Source organism: Miniopterus natalensis, chromosome 18 (genome assembly GCF_054644295.1).
Source record: "Miniopterus natalensis isolate mMinNat1 chromosome 18, mMinNat1.hap1, whole genome shotgun sequence".
Lineage (NCBI taxonomy): Eukaryota > Metazoa > Chordata > Mammalia > Chiroptera > Miniopteridae > Miniopterus > Miniopterus natalensis.
In genome coordinates this window covers 40,736,578-40,756,870 of record NC_142098.1, presented here as the reverse complement: position 1 = coordinate 40,756,870, position 20,293 = coordinate 40,736,578, and the positions used below count along the sequence as shown (strand labels likewise).

Below are 20,293 nucleotides of genomic sequence, written 5' to 3'. Positions count from 1 at the left end.
CAGGGTCAGTTCCGGGCCATGCTGGGCTTGAGCGGGAGGCAACCAATCGATTGTCTCACACTGATGTCCCTCTCTCTCTGCCTTCCACTCTCTCTGAAAAGCAATGGAAAAAAATATTTTTGGGTGAGGATTATATGTGTGTAATATATATATATATATATATATATATATATATATATATAGTACACACACACACACACACACATATATATATAGAGAGAGAGAGAGAGCGAGAGAGAGACAGATGCCACCATTAACCGAGGCCCATTGGTTACCTACTATCATGACCTAAACCAGGGTTCTCAAGAGGAGATATTTCTTCCATCCAGGGACAATTTGACAACATCTAGAGACACCTTTGGGGTGGCCGGGCGTGGCTCAGCGGTTGAGGATCGACGTAGGATCCAGGTGATTGGGGTTCGATCCCTGGTCAGGGCACAGGCCCAGGTTGCGGGCTGCAGCCGATCAATGACTCTCATCATTGATGTTTCTCTCTCTCTCTCCCCCTCCTTTCCTCTCTCTGAAATTAATAAAGATATGTTTAAAAAAATAGAGACACCTTAGGCTGTCACAAGTGAAGCAATCTAGTAGATAGAGGCCAAGAATGTCGCTAAACGTGCTACAAAGCACAGGACATTTCCTCCAAACTAAGGATCATGTGCTCCCAAGAGTGAAAGGTCGTGAGGTCGAGAAACCCAGGCGCATCCCCGTCGGCCAGCTGAAGGGTTCACGCCGCCCATGGCAGAGCCAACAACGCTCACGCCACCTGCCGCCCCTCCCCGGCTCCTCCGGTCTGCTTTCCTGGGGTCCCATCCACTCCCAATCCCCCCCAGCCCACAGCCGAAAGCCCAGGACGGGGAGTGACTGAGGTGCCTCTGCCGGTCCCTCCTCTGCGCGGGTCTGAGGTGCCCGAGGGCCCTGCGAGGACCGTGCGGTAAAGCCACCGAGCCCCTCGGGGACCCCTGAGGGACACGCCCGAGTGGAGCTCAGTTACTGTTGAGAGTGTATTTTACTCGCACATGTTGCATTTCTCTCCTTCGTGTGACCTTCACATTGACACTGACCCTCAGAGCCCCTTCCTACGTGTTCCTTTGGCCTAAAGACGCCACTGAGCCTCCACCAGGTGGGGGCAGGGCCACGACCCGCCGCCGCCTCAGCCTCTTCCTCGGTCACGGGCTCGCTGTGCCTCTGGGGTTCCCTGGATCGTTCCTTCCTCTCAAGACTCTTCTCACTCCCACCTGCTAGGACTCCGCCTCTTCAAACAGCCTTTCCCTCACCCAGGGTCTAGGCACGTCCCCAGGTCGTCTGGGGTTTTCCCTCCTTTCTCCTCTCTAAGTAAAGTGCTGGCAACATGCACCCCAGAATCCCCACATTCCGCTAAGAAGAGTCCCCCAAACGCAGGAAATGGTCTCAGGGACCGAGGATGAGTTTCGGGTTCTCCTAGAAACCCCGGCGGGCAGTAGGGGAGCAGCAAGTGTTTGCTTAGGGGCGAGTCAGGCACAGAAAGTAAACGGTGCGTGTGGGAGGCTGGGAGCCTGTGGGGGGTCAGGGTGGGAAGAGAGCCTGGGCCCTGCCCCCCTGAGCATCAGTTCAGAGCAGGCAGGGGGCCGGGGGTCAGAGGAGACCCCAGGCCTGGGCTGAGTCTCTAGAGGGCCCGGAGCCCCCTGACCCTCAGGATGGAAACCCCCGACCAGGCCAGGGCGGGGCGGCCCCTGGCTGTGGGTCCGCGGGGGGGACCCGGAAGGGCGGCAGCAGCTCCTGACTCGCCACATCCTGTGCGTGTCTGTCCGTCGGGCCCGGGGTCTGGTCCATCCGCAGAGCAGGACACTCAGAGCAGACGCGTGATGTCCACCCTCTGGGCTCTCCTCTTCCTGGGTCAGCTGGGGACACGGGGAGGGGGCAGCAGTCGGGACGGGGAGGTTACTCCCCCTGGTTCCTGGGGAGCCTCGGGCCCGGGCGGCTCCAGCGGACTAGGCCCCGGGGGAGAGACCGAGCGCCCTCGGGGCCAACCTCTCTCCCGGGGACTCTCTTCCAGGGCTGAGTCTGGCGCCGAGGCCCCGCGTGCAGGCAGGTGAGTCCCCCAGGCTCCGTGTCCCCCCCTGAGCTCAGGAGGCCGCCCGAGGTCCCGGGTGAGGCGATAACACAGGAGGGCCTGGGGCTGAGCTGGGCTGGGGTCGGGATGGTTTTTGTAACGCAGCCTCCGGTTTCCTCCCAGGGACCCCCCCCAAACCCACCATCTGGGCTGAGCCAGGCTCTGTGGTCCCTTATGGGAGCCCTGTGACCATCTGGTGTCGGGGGGCTCTGGATGCCCAGGAGCACTGCCTGTATACAGGAGACAGTCCTGCAGACTTGGGCCGACAGACACCACGGGAGTGTGGGAACAGCAGCAAGTTCTCCATTAGAGCAAATTATGCAGGAAGATATTACTGTCAATATGACAGCCCTGCCGGCAGGTCAGAGCCCAGTGACGCCCTGGAGCTGGCGGTGACAGGTGAGAGGACACCCAGGGGTCCCAGCCTCAGGCTCTGCCCTCAGGAAGGGGGTCTGCTCTCAGGGTGTCCCCCTCCCAATGGCCAGGACTGGGGGATGTGAGGGAGGTGTGACCCCATCTAACACTCTGTCCCCTCCTCTCCTAGGATTGTACAGCAAACCCAGCCTCTCGGCCCTGCCCAGCCCCGTGGTGGCCTCAGGGGGGAACGTGACCCTCCAGTGTGGCTCATGGGAGGGATTTGACAGGTTCATTCTGACTAACGAAGGAGATCACAGGCCCCCCTGGGCCCGGGACTCACAGCCACAGCCCAGTGGGAAGTCCCAGGCCCTGTTCCCCGTGGGCCCCGTGACCCCCAGCCACAGGTGGACCTTCAGGTGCTACGGCTGTTTCAGGAAAAGCCCCCTGGAGTGGTCTGACCCAAGTGATCCCCTGGAGCTCCTGGTCTCAGGTGAGGGGCCCCTGACCCCGTCCTTTCTGAGCACATTCGGCTCAGGGTCCTGTCCCCAGGAGCCATCCCAAGTTGCATTGGGTGATGGGCTCTGGGTGGTGGTCACTCAGCAGAGATCTGCCCCTCAGGGGCCCTCTCACCTCCCCCCAATTCTCCCCATTAGCTGGGTGTGGAAGGCGGCAGGTGGGCTGGGGCTGAGTCTTTGGGGCCCCAGAGCAGACGCAGGAGAGTCTGAGTGATCTGTGGGCTCCAGGGTCAGCCCGGCCTCCACCCCACTTTATTCTCATTTCTAGGACTCGCTGGGGGCCCTGGCCCTTCACCCACAGGGCCCATCCCCACAGCTGGTGAGTCACTGAGCTCTGCTCAGAGGAGCCAGAGCACCCAGGAAGGTCCTGAGGGTCTCCCAGGGGATTGACTGTCCCCAGATAGTCAAGGAAGGGGTGTCACCCTGCAGCTGGGCTCTCAGTCCAGTGAGGCTGGCAGGTGACAGGTGGGCGGTCATGGCAGAGGGAGAGGTTGGGGCCCCGGCTGGTGGAGGAGAAGCTGGGATCTAGTGGGGAGATGCAGCCCACCCCTCACCCCCATCCTGACCCCCAGGAGGCTCTGGGGATCGGCCCCTCCCCACCACGGAGTCAGACAAGCAGAGGGGTAAGTGAGGGTCTCTGTGGGGAGGTGGTGGATGCGTCCATGGGGGACAGGGGCTGAGTCATGTGGGGGTCCAGGCACCTCTGGAGTCGCTGACTTGGACACGCCCCTCCCCATCTGGCCCTCAGTGTCCCCAAGTGTAAAGGACAGAATCGTGGCCCAGATTCAGGTTTCCTGTCAGTTCAGGCCCTGACCCCCTGGGAGAGGAGGCCTCACAGGGAACCCCCAGGACGTGATGTTAGGGGGACAATCCCCTCTGTGGCAGAGACTGTGACACTGTACAGGGAGGGACAGGCAGGACAAGGGTCCGGGGCATCCAGGGCCTTCCCTCAGCTCAGGCTCAGCTCAGAGGAGGCCTGGGGGGGCGGGGGGGGGGGGTGAGACCTGGTCCAGTTCTGGGCTCTGCTGCTCCTGCTGTGGGGCCAGGGGGGCCCTTCTCCTCTCTGAGGGTGGGGTTCGTGCCTGGTCGTCCCTGGTCCCATCTGCCCACAGGCTGCTGTGAGAGGAGGTGACATAAGGGGCCTCACAGAGCTCAGGAGGCAGGGCCCCCGGCCCAGCCCACCCTCCCTTTCTCTAGGTTGGGTCCCTGGGACACTTCATTGTTGTGCAGCCCGGCCCCAGGGTGGCCTCAGGAGAGAACGTGACCCTGCTGTGTCGGTCACAGACCCCGAGGGACACTTTCCTTCTGTCCAAGGAGGGGCAGCCGATCCCCCCCTGCGTCTTAGATCAAAGCACGGAGCTCAGCCGTCCCAGGCAGAGTTCCCCATGAGTCCTGTCACCTCGGCCCACGGGGGCACCTACAGGTGCTACAGCTCAGTCAGCACCAACCCCCACCTGCCGTCCCAGCCCAGTCGCCCCTGGAGCTCCTGGTCTCAGGTCAGGGGACACTCACTATGTCTTTTCTAAGGGCAGCCAGCTCAGGGCCCTGTCTCTTCAGAGCCTGGGACAGTAATAAATGAGGGGTGCAGGGGCCCCGCAGAGGAGAACATCAGCAGCCCCTGAGTGCACCCCGTCCTCCATGGGCCGGGTCCCCGAGGGCGGCGCGCTGGGCCTCGCAGCTGCAGGGAGTGAACTTCTGGGGTGTGTGCCTCAGGCGGCGCCCAACATGCAGCGCTCAACCCTCTGTGCCGGGAGCATTTCTCTCTCCAATCCCGAGCGCCTGGGTCACAGCCAAACTCTGGTCCAACGTAACACAGGGCAGATGCTGAACTCGGGTCCCCGGAGCCTGAGATAAACCCACGTGGAGACCAGGGAACCTGGCGCTGAGAGGAGGGCTCACTGCGGGCCTGTGACAGCTGTGATCCGAGAGCGGGGCACCCGAGTCCTCAGAGCCAGGAGGAAGGCTCGTGGGTCCCCAGGTCCTCACTCACACCCTCCTGTCATGATTCTCAGGGCAGCTGACACCACAAACCCACCCCAAAGCAAGTCCGACCCCAAGATCACTGAGCAGGAGAAAGTCTAGTTCTGGGGCTGGGTGCAGGCGGACATGTCCTGTCACGGGGAGGTGGGTGCCGGGGGTGCCTGGATCCTGGGGTGACTGGTCTGTTCTGTTCTTTGTGAACCCTTTGTTCGCAATTCCCAGCCTCCCACCCCCAAGGCTACACCGTGGGGAACCTCATCCGGATGGGCGCGGTGGGCCTGGCCCTGGCGGTGCTCGTGGTGCTGCTGTTCCAGGCTCGGGGTGCTGCTGTTCCAGGCTTGGGGTGCTGCTGTCCTAGGCTCGAAACAGCCCGGGAGGGACCCGTGACGCAGCCGGGACGTGAACACAGAGGGAGCAGAGCACCGTTCAGGGCGGGGGAGCCTCGGAGCTCATCCGACGGCCCCCGCAGGTGCTGAGCGAAGGTGTGGTCCGTGGGCTGAGGGAGCCGCTGCCGATTTTCCTACTGGGAGAAATATGGTTTGGGTCGGGGAGCGCAGTCAACTTGTTGTGGCAGCTCTGGGTGGTGCCGGTGGGTGCTGGATTTATGGGGGATCACTCCATAAAGTCCACAGTTGCCGAACCAGTGTGCTGTCCACCCGACGCCAACGTGGAATACGGCGGAACCCCCGTAACTGGCTCTCTTCCCATAAAGTTTCATCACCACGGAAGAACTGGCAGTCGTGTGACTTATTGATCGGATTGTCACCTAACACCGAGGTGGCATCCGATTGCATTATGCTAATGCGTTTAATCAAGAGCCGTGGGTCTCAGACTTGCACAATGTGATGTGTTGAGTGCGTCGCAGTGAGGCCGGAAAGAGGCTCAGTCCCGGCGGGAAAGCTTCCCGAGACCGGGGCCTCCCGACAGCGACGCTGGGGAGTTTGTGACCCACCCGCCTGCTTCCATCTGTCTACTACCGGGGGCTGGGGATCCGTCAGTCAGCCTCTCTACCTATCTATCATCTCTATCTATCATCTATCTATCTCTATCTATCTATCTATCTATCAATCTATCTATCTATCTATCTATCTATCTATCTATCTATCTATCTATCTATCTATCATCTATCTATCCATCCATCCATCTATTTTCTATCATCATCTATCTATCTCCATAATTTAATTCATCTCTCTGGCCTCCAGACTCTGAGACAATAAAAGTAATTTCTGCTGTCTTAAGCCACCCAGTTAGTTGTAATTTTTGTGGCAAACTTATGAAACTAATTCCTAATTCATTCTCTCTCTCTCCCTCTCTCCCTCTCTGTCTGTCTGTCTGTCTGTCTCTCAATAGAAGACATTGAGTCTTGACACATACAGAAGAAATGATTTCAACTAAAACAGCAAAAAGCAGACCCTTCTTGAAACGCAGAATCAAACTCTCCCTCTGCTTTCCATTCGGCAGGAGAGTAAACGCTGAGCCCGAACAGGGCCCAACAGACAGTAGGGGCCAGCGAGGTGCCCCGTCCCCTGAGGGCTGTTCTGTGCCGTGAGCCACTTGGCACGCAAGCGGCCCGGGAATATGAGAGGCTGTGGCCGAGTCGCTGCCCGGCCTTTCGCGGGGCCGCGGGCCGCGAGGACCTGCCCGTGAGGGGAGAGTGGGGAGAACTCGCTGGAGCTCAGCGGCGGGCTCACCTCGGGCCTCAGCGCCCGCTGCTCTCGGGGAGGGGACAGCCGGGCCCTTCCTGTGCCCGCTGAGGCCTGGGCCCGCGCCCACCACATCCTGAGGCCTTCTCAGCTTTGTCCAGCCCCTCCCCCCGGCAGTCACACCGTGTTCCCCAAATCCTCAGCCTCAGGCAGATGAGGTGACAAGTGCCACCTGGTCGGAGCTGAACATGGGCTTCGCGTTTCTGGGTTTCGCGCCCACCCGCTCCTCGGGCAGCGGAGGTGGGAAGAGCAGGCGCCTGGTGGGCGAGGGGCTGGAGGGGAGGTTCTGACACCAATGAGACACGGGCACGGTGTCTTCATGAGCGAGTATTTCAGCACTTTCAGGTGGGTTCCCCGAAGCGGGGAGCTGGGCCAGACGCTAGCTCTCCATCATCGTTTCAGGAACCTCCACACTCTTTCCCCCAGAGGCGTAATTTCCATTGACTTCAGAGAGAGAGGAAGGGAGAGGGAGGGAGAGAAACATCGGGGCTGAGAGTCGTCGAGGGGCTGCCTCCCCCACGCCCCTGCTGGGGTCCAGGCTGCCAGCCCGGAACCAAACCCCGACCTCCGGGTTCACGGGGCGACGCTCGGCCCGGACCCGCGCGGCCCGCGGGCTCAACCCTTAGCCTCCAGCCAGAGTGAGAGGCGGGGCTGGTACCCGAGGGCCCCGTGGCGTTGCCCCACGTCGAGGTGGACGGCGACTTGCACCCCTCCCAGGCATGCGCCGGGGTCTAGGCGCTCAGTGTCTCTCCACAGTTGGTCTTGTCTTGCTTTTTCTTTTTTGTCTACTGGGCGGGACTAGCATTTTGACAGCGCAGCTTCACTGAAAGGAGGCAGGGCACTCAGGAGGAAATTACCTCCGCGCTCCCCCGGGAGCCGGGAGCACAGGAGCTGGGGGGCAGCAGGCGGCCTGGGCCTGGCCGAGCTCCCGGGGAAGGACGACTGTGCTCCCTGCACCCCGGCCGTGCACGGCCCCCACGGCGCCACCCTCAGGGCGACAGGGCCGGAGCCTCTACACCCAGGAACCAGGCAAAGGCCACAAGTCAGGGCTTTGGATAAGACGCTAATTTACTTTTTACAGCTGATTTTCCAATAGATCGCTGTACTCTCATGTGAGACACCAGTGTGCTCAGAGAATCAGGATATTTCTGGAGAAACTACACCAGGTGTCACCTGAGAAAGAGAAAAGCACTTGCTGGGTCCACAAAGGATTTTTTGTGTGTGTGTTTTTTTTAGAATAATTTTTATTTCAATCCGTCCCCAGTTCTTCGTGATATGCACCCCTTTATCCAGGTATTCACAACACACTCGGCGTCTGAGCGAGCACACGACCGTCAGGGAATGTGCTGAATAGAAGCGGGAAGAAAGTCCCCATGAAAGTGGACAGAGCTGGCAGCCGAGCACAGGGCTGGGCCCAAGCCCGTGACGGGGCTCGAAGCCGCTCCTCACAGGGCTGAGGAAAGAGGGGCCCCATCCAGGGAAATCAGTTGTGCACAGAAGTGACATGAGCACAGTTTACTTCTGGAGAAGCCTCCCCAGCACCGGCCGGCCTCTCCCTGCACCAGCACCCCCCCCAGCAGACAGTCCCCAGCATGGCCCACATCTGCCCCCAGGGCCCCCGGGCATCCTCAGGGGCATTTCCCAGGCTCCACCGAGCTGAGCAGCGGGTTGGCTGTCCCGTGTGTCGCGTCGGCTGCACCGCGGGGTCCTGCCCGACTGGGCCTCTCCTGAAGCAGCAGCACCCCCAGGCCCACGAGGACCAAGCCGGCCACACCCATCCGGACGAGATTCCCCCCCGCGTAGTCCTGGGTGCTCGGGGCTGGAGGTTGAGGACAGAGGTCACAGCGGTCAGGGCAGTACCGAGTCACCCAGCGTCCCTGAAGCCTCTCCAGGCCCCCCGACTCCATGACTGGGTGGGACCCTCGGCACTCAGCCCCGGCCGCGGGTTCCGCACACGCACCTCTCTCGGCCTCCGACCTGTTCTGTGAGGGCCCCAGGCCACGGGCTGCTCCTGAGAACCAAGCGCACAGAGCGGGGGGCGGGGTGGGGGGCGGGAGAGGCCCCTCCTCCACCCCCACGAGCCTGCAGAGCTAAGCACCCCCATCTCAGTCCCTGAGAGGAGCGCCCTCGGTGCCTTGTCTTGTGCGTGTTGGGGAAACGACATGAGTATCGGGCTTCATTTGTCCCGAGGTCGGGAACACGAGCCAGGGCAGGGCTGGGCCTACCCCTCAGGCCCCCACCTCACCAGCTCCTCGGGTCTCTGACCCGGATTATATACGAGGGTGTTGCCCTCACCGCCACCCAGGGGACGGGCCGAGTCACACCCCGTCCTGGGGCTTCCCTGCGAGGCCCCCTCTCCCAGGAGCTCGCATCCAGAACTGACAGGGAGTCTGAGCTCTGGGCACGATTCTCTCCTTTCCGCTTGGGGACACTGAGGCCCAGACAGGGAAGGGCGTGTCCATGTCAGCGTCTCCAGAGGTGCCTGAACCCCGACACGACTCAGCCCCTGTCCCCCACAGGCCCACCCAGCCCTCCCCACAGAGCCCCTCGCTTACCCCTCTGTGGGCCTGACTCCAAGGTGGGGAGGGGCCGATCCTCAGAGCCTCCTGGGGATCAGGATGGGGGGTGACTGACAGGGCGGCCTCCTACCCCTTGACCCAGCTCAACCCATGGATGGGACAGTAACGGGACTCACCTGAGACCAGCAGCTCCAGGGGGTCACTGGGCTGTGAGCACGTCTGAGGCCTGTACCTGTCACAGCCGTAGCATCTGAAGGTCCACCTGTGGCTGGGGGTCACGGGGCCCACGGGGAACAGGGCCTGGGACTTCCCACTGGGCTGTGGCTGTGAGTTCCAGGTCCAGGAGAGCCTGTGGTCTCCTTCCTTAGTCAGAATGAACCTGCCAAATCCCTGCCCTGAGCCACACTGGAGGGTCACGTTCCCTCCTGAGGCCACCACGGGGCTGGGCAGGGCCGAGAGGCTGGGTTTGCTGTAGGCTCCTAGGAGAGGAGGGGGCAGCGAGTTAGATGGGGTCACACCTCCCTCACCCCCAGGCCTGGGCTGTGGGAGGGGGACACCCTGAGAGCAGCCCCCCTTCCTGAGGGCAGGGCCTGAGGCTGGGACCCCTGAGTGTCCTCTCACCTGTCACCACCAGCTCCAGGATGTCACTGAGCTTTGACCTGCCTGTGAATCTGATATAGTAGCAGTGGCATCTCCCCGCGTCGTGCTCTGTCATGTGCGTGATGGAGAACTTGACCTTGTCCCTGGGCCTCCATTTAGTCTGTGTTTTCCAAAGCACCCGCCTTTCTTGTCGGAACATACAGAACTCCTGGGCTTCCATCGTCCCCCGACACCAGAGGGTCACAGGGCTCCCGTAAGGGACCACAGAGCCTGGCTCAGCCCAGATGGTGGGTTTTGGGGGGGGACCTGGGAAGAAACCGGAGGCTGCATTGCAAAGACCTCCACCCTCACCCGCAGCTCAGCCCGAGGCCCTCCTGGTTTATCGCCTCACCCCAGGGCCTCTGTGCTGCCTCCTGAGCCCAGGGGTGGGACATGGAGCCTGGGGGACTCACCTGCCTGCACGCGGGGCCTCTGGTCCAGACTCAGCCCTGGAAGAGAGTCCCCGTGACAGGTTTGCACCCGGACGTCTGAGCTGATCCTCTCCCGTCAAGGCCCCATCCACTCAAGCTGCCCACCCCCGAGATTTCTCACCAACGGGGGCTGTGAGCTGCTGTGTCCCCTCCCCTGTCCCTCCCCACGTCCACAACTGACCGAGGCAGAGAAGGGCACAGAGGGCGGCCATCGTGGCGTCTGCTCTGAGCCTCCTGCTCCGCAGATGGACCAGGCCCTGGGCCTGGAGGACAGAGTCGCACAGGATGTGGAGGGTCAGGGGCCGCCGCCCTTCCGCTTTCGCAGCTGGGGACCCACAGCCAGGGGACGGCCCCTCCTGGGCCCGGTCTGGGCTTCCCCAGGCGAGGGCTCCTGGCCCCAGAGGACCAGCCGAGGCCTCTCCCCTCAGGATCCTCTCGTGTGTTCCCCGGGCTCTGCCCGTGGTCTGAGCCGTGGGTCCTGTGACGGCAGCTTTGCATTTACCCTGCTCGTCTGGTCGCTGCTGTGCGTCCATCGGAAACAGGCGGCTCCCAGCGAAGCTGCCACAGCGGAGCTCTTGGCGGTTTATCCTTCAGTCGGGAAAGTGAAGCTCAGAAAGGCAGCTGCCTTTTCACCCAGCGACCCCAGCTTGGGGACACATCCTAAGACCCCCGAGACACCCTCGGAGAGCAGAAACGCACCCTTGTCTCCAGCCCACCCTGGCTCCTCAGGGTGCTCGTTTTTAAAAGGCTCTGCTGAGCGGTGTCCCAGTGGCTACAGCATTTGTTTTAAAACAAAATTTTTTTAATCCTCAAGCAAGGATTTTTATCCATCGCCTTCCAGAGAGAGTGGAAGGGAGAGGGAGGGAGAGAGAGAGAAGCAGCGACGTGAGAGGGACACAGCCGCTGGTTGCTTCCCAGGTGGCCCGGGACCGAGCCTGCAACCGGGGGACGTGCCCTTGCCCGGGAATCAAACCCGGGACCCTTCAGCCCGAGGGTCGGTGCTGTATCGGCTGCGCCAAAGGTTCCGGGGGCCACAGCACGTCCACCACTGTCCCCGGGCGAGGGCCCTGGTAGGGTCATATCCAGGCCACCCATAGTGTTCCCCGCCTCTTTTATATTACTCGTTCCGTGTAAGCATTGGTGCCACCGGGTGGTTCAATGTACATTTTCCTGATGATTTATGAAGCTCAGGGCCATTTATTTTTTATTTTATTTTTTGCACTTAATTACATTTTATTTTTTAATTTTTAAAATTTATCTACTGTTGAAAGTATTATTTAAAAATATTGTTTTGTTAATCCTGCCCTCAAGGATATTCTCCCCCATTGATTTTTGGAGAGAGTGGGAGGGGGAGAGAGAGAAACATCGATTGGTTGCCTCCCACGGGGGGGGGGGTCCGGGGATCAGACCCGAAACCCTGTGGTGCCAGGGCCTAGGCTCTGACCACGGAGCCACCCGGCCGGGCCGGCGCAGCCCCTGGGCATGTTGCTGACCCCTTGGGGCCGTCAGCTGCCTGTGAAGCTCTCTGCAGCCGCGTCCCAGGTCCCCACACGATCCTCTGCCCCGAGCGCCGCCCTGTCTCCCTCGGCTTCGCCAACGTCCTGTGTCCCCCGCCCACCGTGTGGCGTCCTCTCCGCTCTCGCCAGCGCCCGGGAGGGACACACGCTCCTGATATTAGTGGGTTTCAGTGTGTCCCTTTCCGCCAAGTTCATGGTCTCGTGTCCATTTGCGTAAAGATTGTCTTCCACGAGCTGGTAAATAGTCTCTGGTTTCTCCCCTTTGTTTTTGCAAAAGAAACCGTGACTGGTTCACTTTCCCCTTTTGACCTGTGCCCGGCTGACCCCGATTATTGCACGTGGCCCGAGGCGGTGAGCTCACCCCGTCGCAGGGGCTCGCCCCCCAGGCCAGCAGCAGGCGGGGAAGCACCACACCCGCCACCGCCCTGCGAGGGTCTGTTGCTTCAGGTGACGCCACACGACGGGTCCCATCTGGACTCTTCCCTCCCCCCGGACGAGGGGTCTCTGCTCCTCAGTTTCTCAAACCTCTAAAACTTCCATGTGCTTTGAGCGGCTGGTGTCATTTCCCCGCGTCTCAGGCAAGAGGAGCGCTCAGCACGTTTGTGGGGGTGGCGCTGGCTTCGGGTGAGGTCGAGAGGAGGTAGGTGGGGTGTCCTTCAGCCCTGCGGGCGGTAGTGTCACAGCTGATGAAGTGTCTGCATTTTACCGCCTTCTAACTGGACTCCCGGGAATGTCATTCTGGTCTGAATCGTGAAGAGGCTCCGCAGTTTAGGGCAGGGTGACACCAGCGACAAAGGTGCTCTGGAGAGGCAGAAATGACAGAAATCACTGACCCCAAGGAGAGGGGGAGACCCTGCTGCGCACAGAAGCAGGTCGGGGGAGCTGTGTGGGGAGCTGTGCTCCAGGCCGGGGCACGAGCTGAGCTGCCCGTGGGCAGAAGCACATTCCCCACCCGGGCCCAGCCTCCCCACCAGGGCTTGTCCTCCCACCCGGGCTCAGCCTGCCCCCAAGCACAGCCTCCCACCCGGGCTCATCCTCCCACCCGGGCTTGGCCTCCCACCCGGGCTCATCCTCCCACCCGGGCTTGGCCTCCCACCCGGGTTCATCCTTCCCCCAAGCACAGCCTCTCCCTGGGCTCAGCCTCCCCACCCGAGCTCAGCCTCCCACACGGGCCCAGCCTCCCACCCGGGCTCAGCCTCCCACCCGCGCTCGGCCTTCCACCTGGGCTCAGACTCACCCCCCAGGCTCAACCTCCCACCTGGGATCAGCCTCCCCCCAAGCACAGCCTCTCCCTGGGCTCAGCCTCCCCACCCGAGCTCAGCCTCCCCCCAGGCTTGGCCTCGCATCCGGGTTCAGCCTCCCCCCAGGCACAGCCTCCCACCTGGGCTCAGCCTCCCACCTGGGCCAGGCCTCCCCACCCGGGGACCTGTCTCTGAGGGCACCTCGGCGTCTGCGGTCAACAAGGCAGGGAGGAGTCACCCCTCACACCCCAGAGGCCGTAGTCGTGTCCACCCCCTCCCTGGACTCTGAGCTCCACGCCCTCGCCCCTTCTGCCGGTCACCGTCGACGCCAGTCTCTCAAACCTGCATTTCAGAACCTGCCCGTTTTCTGCTCAAAATCCTTCCCTGGTCCTCACCGTCTTCAGGGTAAATGCAGCGTCTTATCTGAACAGACGGCTGTTCCTGATCATCCACCTGGGGCCCTCCAACCTCAGCTCTCGCTTCTGCCTCCCTCACCCAGACAGGGGCCGTTGGCCCGTGAACACACAGGGACACACAGGGACACACAGGGACACACAAACACACTCACACACTCACACACACACTCACACACTCACATACTCACACACTCACACTCACACTCACACACTCACACACTCACACCACCTGCTGCCGCCCCTCCCCGGCTCCTCCGGTCTGCTTTCCTGGGGTCCCATCCACTCCCAATCCCCCCCAGCCCACAGCCGAAAGCCCAGGACGCGGAGTGGCTGAGGGGCCTCTGCCGGTCCCTCCTCTGCGCGTGTCTGAGGCGGCCGAGGGCCCTGCGAGGACCGTGCGGTAAAGCCACCGAGCCCCTCGGGGACCCCTGAGGGACACGCCCGAGTGGAGCTCAGTTACTGTTGAGAGTGTATTTTACTTGCACATGTTGCATTTCTCTCCTTCGTGTGACCGTCACATTAACACTGACCCTCAGAGCCCCTTCCTACGTGTTCCTTTGGCCTAAAGACGCCACTGAGCCTCCTCCAGGTGGGGGCAGGGCCACGACCCGCGGCCGCCTCAGCCTCTTCCTCGGTCACGGGCTCGCTGTGCCTCTGGGGTTCCCTGGATCGTTCCTTCCTCTCAAGACTCTTCTCACTCCCACCTGCTAGGACTCCGCCTCTTCAAACAGCCTTTCCCTCACCCAGGGTCTAGGCACGACCCCAGGTCGTCTGGGGTTTTCTCTCCTTTCTCCTCTCTAAGTAAAGTGCTGGCTACATGCGCCCCAGAATCCCCACATTCCGCTAGGAAGAGTCCCCCAAACGCAGGAAATGGTCTGCGGGACCCAGGATGAGTTTCGGGTTCTCCTAGAAACCCCGGTGGGCGTTTGCTTAGGGGCGAGTCAGGCACAGAAAGTAAACGGTGCGTGTGGGAGGCTGGGAGCCTGTGGGGGGTCAGGGTGGGAAGAGAGCCTGGGCCCTGCCCCCTGAGCATCAGTTCAGAGCAGGCAGGGGGCCGGGGGTCAGAGGAGACCCCAGGCCTGGGCTGAGTCACCAGAGGGCCCGGAGCCCCCTGACCCTCAGGATGGAAAACCCCCAACCAGGCCAGGGCGGGGCGGCCCCTGGCTGTGGGTCCGCGGGGGGGACCCGGAAGGGCGGCAGCAGCTCCTGACTCGCCACATCCTGTGCGTGTCTGTCCGTCGGGCCCGGGGTCTGGTCCATCCGCAGAGCAGGACACTCAGAGCAGACGCGGGATGTCCACCCTCTGGGCTCTCCTCTTCCTGGGTCAGCTGGGGACACGGGGAGGGGGCAGCAGTCGGGACGGGGAGGTTACTCCCCCTGGTTCCTGGGGAGCCTCGGGCCCGGGCGGCTCCAGCGGACTAGGCCCCGGGGGAGAGACCGAGCGCCCTCGGGGCCAACCTCTCCCGGGGACTCTCTTCCAGGGCTGAGTCTGGCGCCGAGGCCCCGCGTGCAGGCAGGTGAGTCCCCCAGGCTCCGTGTCCCCCCCTGGGCTCAGGAGGCCGCCCGAGGTCCCGGGTGAGGCGATAACACAGGAGGGCCTGGGGCTGAGCTGGGCTGAGGCCGGGATGGTCTTTGTAACGCAGCCTCCGCTTTCCTCCCAGGGACCCCCCCCAAACCCACCATCTGGGCTGAGCCAGGCTCTGTGGTCCCTTATGGGAGCCCTGTGACCATCTGGTGTCGGGGGGCTCTGGATGCCCAGGAGTACTTCCTGTATACAAGAGACAGGCCTCCAGACTTGGGCCGACAGACTCCACGGGAGTGTGGGGACAGGACTAACTTCTCCATTAGAGCAAATTATGCAGGAAGATATTACTGTCAATATGACAGCCCTGCCGGCAGGTCAGAGCCCAGTGACGCCCTGGAGCTGGCGGTGACAGGTGAGAGGACACTCAGGGGTCCCAGCCTCAGGCTCTGCCCTCAGGAAGGGGGTCTGCTCTCAGGGTGTCCCCCTCCCACAGCCTAGGCCTGGGGTACGTGAGGGAGGTGTGACCCCATCTAACACACTGTCCCCTCCTCTCCTAGGATTCTACAAAAAACCCAGCCTCTCGGCCCTGCCCAGCCCCGTGGTGGCCTCAGGAGGGAACGTGACCCTCCAGTGTGGCTCAGGGCATGGATTTGACAGGTTCATTCTGACTAAGGAAGGAAACCACAGGCTCTCCTGGACCCGGGACTCACAGCCACAGCCCGGTATGAAGTCCCAGGCCCTGTTCCCCGTGGGCCCTGTGACCCCCAGCCACAGGTGGACCTTCAGATGCTACGGCTGTTTCAGGAAAAGCCCCCTGCAGTGGTCTGACCCAAGTGATCCCCTGGAGCTCCTGGTCTCAGGTGAGGGGCCCCTGACCCTGTCCTTTCTGAGCACATTCGGCTCAGGGTCCTGTCCCCAGGAGCCATCCCAAGTTGCATGTGGGTGATGGGCTCTGGGTGGTGGTCACTCAGCAGAGATCTGCCCCTCAGGGGCCCTCTCACCTCCCCCCAGTTCTCCCCATTAGCTGGGTGTGGAAGGCGGCAGGTGGGCTGGGGCTGTGCCTTTGGGGCCTCAGAGCAGATGCAGGAGAGTCTGAGTGATCTGTGGGCTCCAGGGTCATCCCGGCCTCCACCCCCCTTTATTCTCATTTCTAGGACTCGCTGGGGGCCCCGGCCCTTCACCCACAGGGCCCATCCCCACAGCTGGTGAGTCACTGAGCTCTGCTCAGAGGGGCACAGAGCACCCAGGAAGGTCCTGAGGGTCTCCCAGGGGACTGACTGTCCCCAGATAGTCAAGGAAGGGGTGTCACCCTGCAGCTGGGCTCTCAGTGCCGTGAGGCTGGCAGGTGACAGGTGGGCGGTCATGGCAGAGGGAGAGGTTGGGGCCCCGGCTGGTGGAGGAGAAGCTGGGATCTAGTGGGGAGATGCAGCCCCACCCCTCACCCCCATCCTGACCCCAGGAGGCTCTGGGGATCGGCCCCTCCCCACCACGGAGTCAGACAAGCAGAGGGGTAAGTGAGGGGCTCTGTGGGGAGGTGGTGGGCGCGTCCATGGGGGACAGGGGCTGAGTCATGTGGGGGTTCAGGCACCTCTGGAGTCGCTGACTTGGACACGCCCCTCCCCGTCTGGGCCTCAGTGTCCCCAAGTGGAAAGGACAGAATTGTGGCCCAGATTCAGGTTTCCTGTCAGTTCAGGCCCTGACCCCCTGGGAAAGGGGGCCTCACAGGGAACCCCCAGGACGTGATGTTAGGGGGACAGTCCCCTCTGGGGCACAGACTGTGACACTGTACAGGGAGGGACAGGCAGGACAAGGGTCCGGGGCATCCAGGGCCTTCCCCTCAGCTCAGGCTCAGCTCAGAGGAGGCCTCGGGGGGGGGGGGGGGGTGAGACCTGGTCCAGTTCTGGGCTCTGCTGCTCCTGCTGTGGGGCCAGGGGGGCCCTTCTCCTCTCTGAGGGTGGGGTTCGTGCCTGGTCGTCCCTGGTCCCATCTGCCCACAGGCTGCTGTGAGATGAGGTGACATAAGGGGCCTCACAGAGCTCAGGAGGCAGGGCCCCCAGCCCAGCCCACCCTCCCTTTCTCTAGGATGGGTCCCTGAGACACTTCATTGTAGTGCAGCCCGGCCCCAGGGTGGCCTCAGGAGAGAACGTGACCCTGCTGTGTCAGTCACAGAGCCTGAGGGACACTTTCCTTCTGTCCAAGGAGGGGCAGCCGATCCCCCCCTGCGTCTTAGATCAAAGCAGGGAGCTCAGCAGGCCCAGGCAGAGTTCCCCATGAGTCCTGTCACCTCAGCCCACGGGGGCACCTACAGGTGCTACAGCTCAGTCAGCACCAACCCCCACCTGCCGTCCCAGCCCAGTCGCCCCTGGAGCCTCAGGTCTCAGGCCAGGGGACACTCACCATGTCTTTTCTAAGGGCAGCCAGCTCAGGGCCCTGTCTCTTCAGAGCCTGGGACAGTAATAAATGAGGGGTGCAGGGGCCCCGCAGAGGAGAACATCAGCAGCCCCTGAGTGCACCCCGTCCTCCATGGGCCGGGTCCCCGAGGGGGGCGCGCTGGGCCTCGCAGCTGCAGGGAGTGAACTTCTGGGGGGTGTGCCTCAGGCGGCGCCCAACATGCAGCGCTCAACCCTCTGTGCCGGGAGCATTTCTCTCTCCAATCCCGAGCGCCTGGGTCACAGCCAAACTCTGGTCCAACGTAACACAGGGCAGATGCTGAACTCGGGTCCCCGGAGCCTGAGATAAACCCACGTGGAGACCAGGGAACCTGGCGCGGAGAGGAGGGCTCACTGCGGGCCTGTGACAGCTGTGATCCGAGAGCGGGGCACCCGAGTCCTCAGAGCCAGGAGGAAGGCTCGTGGGTCCCCAGGTCCTCACTCACACCCTCCTGTCATGATTCTCAGGGCAGCTGACACCACAAACCCATCCCAAAGCAAGTCCGACCCCAAGATCACTGAGCAGGAGAAAGTCTAGTTCTGGGGCTGGGTGCAGGCGGACATGTCCTGTCACGGGGAGGTGGGTGCCGGGGGTGCCTGGATCCTGGGGTGACTGGTCTGTTCTGTTCTTTGTGAACCCTTTGTCCGCAATTCCCACCTCCCACCCCCAAGGCTACACCGTGGAGAACCTCATCCGGATGGGCGCGGTGGGCCTGGCCCTGGCGGTGCTCGGGGTGCTGCTGTTCCAGGCTCGGGGTGCTGCTCTTCCAGGCTCGCGGTGCTGCTGTCCCAGGCTCGAAACAGCCCGGGAGGGACCCGCGACGCAGCCGGGACGTGAACACAGAGGGAGCAGAGCACCGTTCAGGGCGGGGGAGCCTCGGAGCTCATCCGACGGCCCCCGCAGGTGCTGAGCGAAGGTGTGGTCCGTGGGCTGAAGGAGCCGCTGCCGATTTTCCTACTGGGAGAAATGTGGTTTGGGTCGGGGAGCGCAGTCAACTTGTGGCAGCTCTGGGTGGTGCCGGTGGGTGCTGGATTTATGGGGGATCACTCCATAAAGTCCACAGTTGCCGAACCAGTGCGCTGTCCACCCGACGCCAACGTGGAATACGGCGGAACCCCCGTAACTGGCTCTCTTCCCATAAAGTTTCATCACCACGGAAGAACTGGCAGTCTTGTGACTTATTGATCGGATTGTCACCTAACACTGAGGTGGCATCCGATTGCATTATGCTAATGCGTTTAATCAAGAGCCGTGGGTCTCAGATTTGCACAATGTGATGTGTTGAGTTCGTCGCAGTGAGGCGGGAAAGAGGCTCAGTCCCGGCGGGAAAGCTTCCCGAGGCCGGGGCCTCCTGACAGCGACGCTGGGGAGTTTGTGACCCACCCGCCTGCTTCCATCTGTCTACTACCGGGGGCTGGGGATCCGTCAGTCAGCCTGTCTACCTATCTATCATCTCTATCTATCTATCCGTCTATCTATCCATCCATCCATCCATCCATCCATCCATCCATCCATCCATCCATCCATCTATCTATCTATCTATCTATCTATCATCTATCTATCTATCTATCTATCTATCTATCTATTTTCTATCATCATCTATCTATCTCCATAATTCAGTCCATCTCTCTGGCCTCCAGGCTCTGAGACAATAAAAGTAATTTCTGCTGTCTTAAGCCACCCAGTTAGTTGTAATTTTTTGTGGCAAACTTACGAAACTAATTCCTAATTCATTCTTTCTCTCTCCCTGTCTGTCTGTCTGTCTGTCTGTCTCTCAATAGAAGACATTGAGTCTTGACACATACAGAAGAAATGATTTCAACTAAAACAGCAAAAAGCAGACCCTTCTTGAAACGCAGAATCAGACTCTCCCTCTGCTTTCCGTTCGGCAGGAGAGTAAACGCTGAGCCCGAACAGGGCCCAACAGACAGTAGGGGCCAGCGAGGTGCCCCGTCCCCTGAGGGCTGTTCTGTGCCGTGAGCCACTTGGCACGCGAGCGGCCCGGGAATATGAGAGGCTGTGGCCGAGTCGCTGCCCGGCCTTTCGCGGGGCCGCGGGCCGCGAGGACCTGCCCGTGAGGGGAGAGTGGGGAGAACTCGCTGGAGCTCAGCGGCGGGCTCACCTCGGGCCTCAGCGCCCGCTGCTCTCGGGGAGGGGACAGCCGGGCCCTTCCTGTGCCCGCTGAGGCCTGGGCCCGCGCCCACCACATCCTGAGGCCTTCTCAGCTTTGCTCAGCCCCTGCCCCCGGCAGTCACACCGTGTTCCCCAAATCCTCAGCCTCAGGCAGAGGAGGTGACAAGAGCCACCTGGTCGGAGCTGAACATGGGCTTCGCGTTTCTGGGTTTCGCGCCCACCCGCTCCTCGGGCAGCGGAGGTGGGAAGAGCAGGCGCCTGGTGGGCGAGGGGCTGGAGGGGAGGTTCTGACACCAATGAGACACGGGCACGGTGTCTTCATGAGCGAGTATTTCAGCACTTTCAGGTGGGTTCCCCGAAGCGGGGAGCTGGGCCAGACGCTAGCTCTCCATCATCGTTTCAGGAACCTCCACACTCTTTCCCCCAGAGGCGTATTTTCCATTGACTTCAGAGAGAGAGGAAGGGAGAGGGAGGGAGAGAAACATCGGGGCTGAGAGTCGTCGAGGGGCTGCGTCCCCCACGCCCCTGCTGGGGTCCAGGCTCCCGGCCCGGAACCGAACCCCGACCTCCGGGTTCACGGGGCGACGCTCGGCCCGGACCCGCGCCGCCCGTGGGCTCAACCCTTAGCCTCCAGCCAGAGTGAGAGGCGGGGCTGGTACCCGAGGGCCTCGTGGCGTTGCCCCACGTCGAGGTGGACGGCGATTTGCACCCCTCCCAGGCATGCGCCGGGGTCTAGGCGCTCAGTGTCTCTCCACAGTTGGTCTTGTCTTGCTTTTTCTTTTTTGTCTACTGGGC

General features: G+C 61.9%; 2 protein-coding genes across 2 annotated transcripts; one reads left to right on the top strand and one right to left on the bottom strand.

The window, feature by feature from the left end:
- Positions 1 to 1,844: 1,844 nt before the first annotated feature.
- Positions 1,845 to 19,789, top strand: LOC148091118 (leukocyte immunoglobulin-like receptor subfamily A member 6). The gene is given in 14 exon segments (XM_087827065.1): positions 1,845 to 1,875; positions 2,036 to 2,071; positions 2,216 to 2,491; positions 2,637 to 2,939; positions 3,879 to 3,898; positions 4,180 to 4,282; positions 4,285 to 4,434; positions 4,437 to 4,460; positions 14,892 to 14,927; positions 15,072 to 15,347; positions 15,493 to 15,795; positions 16,090 to 16,140; positions 18,022 to 18,113; positions 19,643 to 19,789. Coding segments are annotated over 14 exon segments (1,848 nt in total).
- On the bottom strand, positions 8,276 to 10,460 carry LOC148091119 (leukocyte immunoglobulin-like receptor subfamily A member 5). The gene is made up of 6 exons (XM_087827376.1): positions 10,418 to 10,460; positions 10,219 to 10,254; positions 9,788 to 10,072; positions 9,343 to 9,645; positions 8,608 to 8,658; positions 8,276 to 8,466 (listed from the first exon to the last, which is right to left on the bottom strand). Exons 1-6 carry the CDS (start codon positions 10,446 to 10,448, stop codon positions 8,276 to 8,278), a joined length of 897 nt encoding a protein of 298 aa, XP_087683502.1. The 5' UTR covers positions 10,449 to 10,460.
- Positions 19,790 to 20,293: the final 504 nt, after the last annotated feature.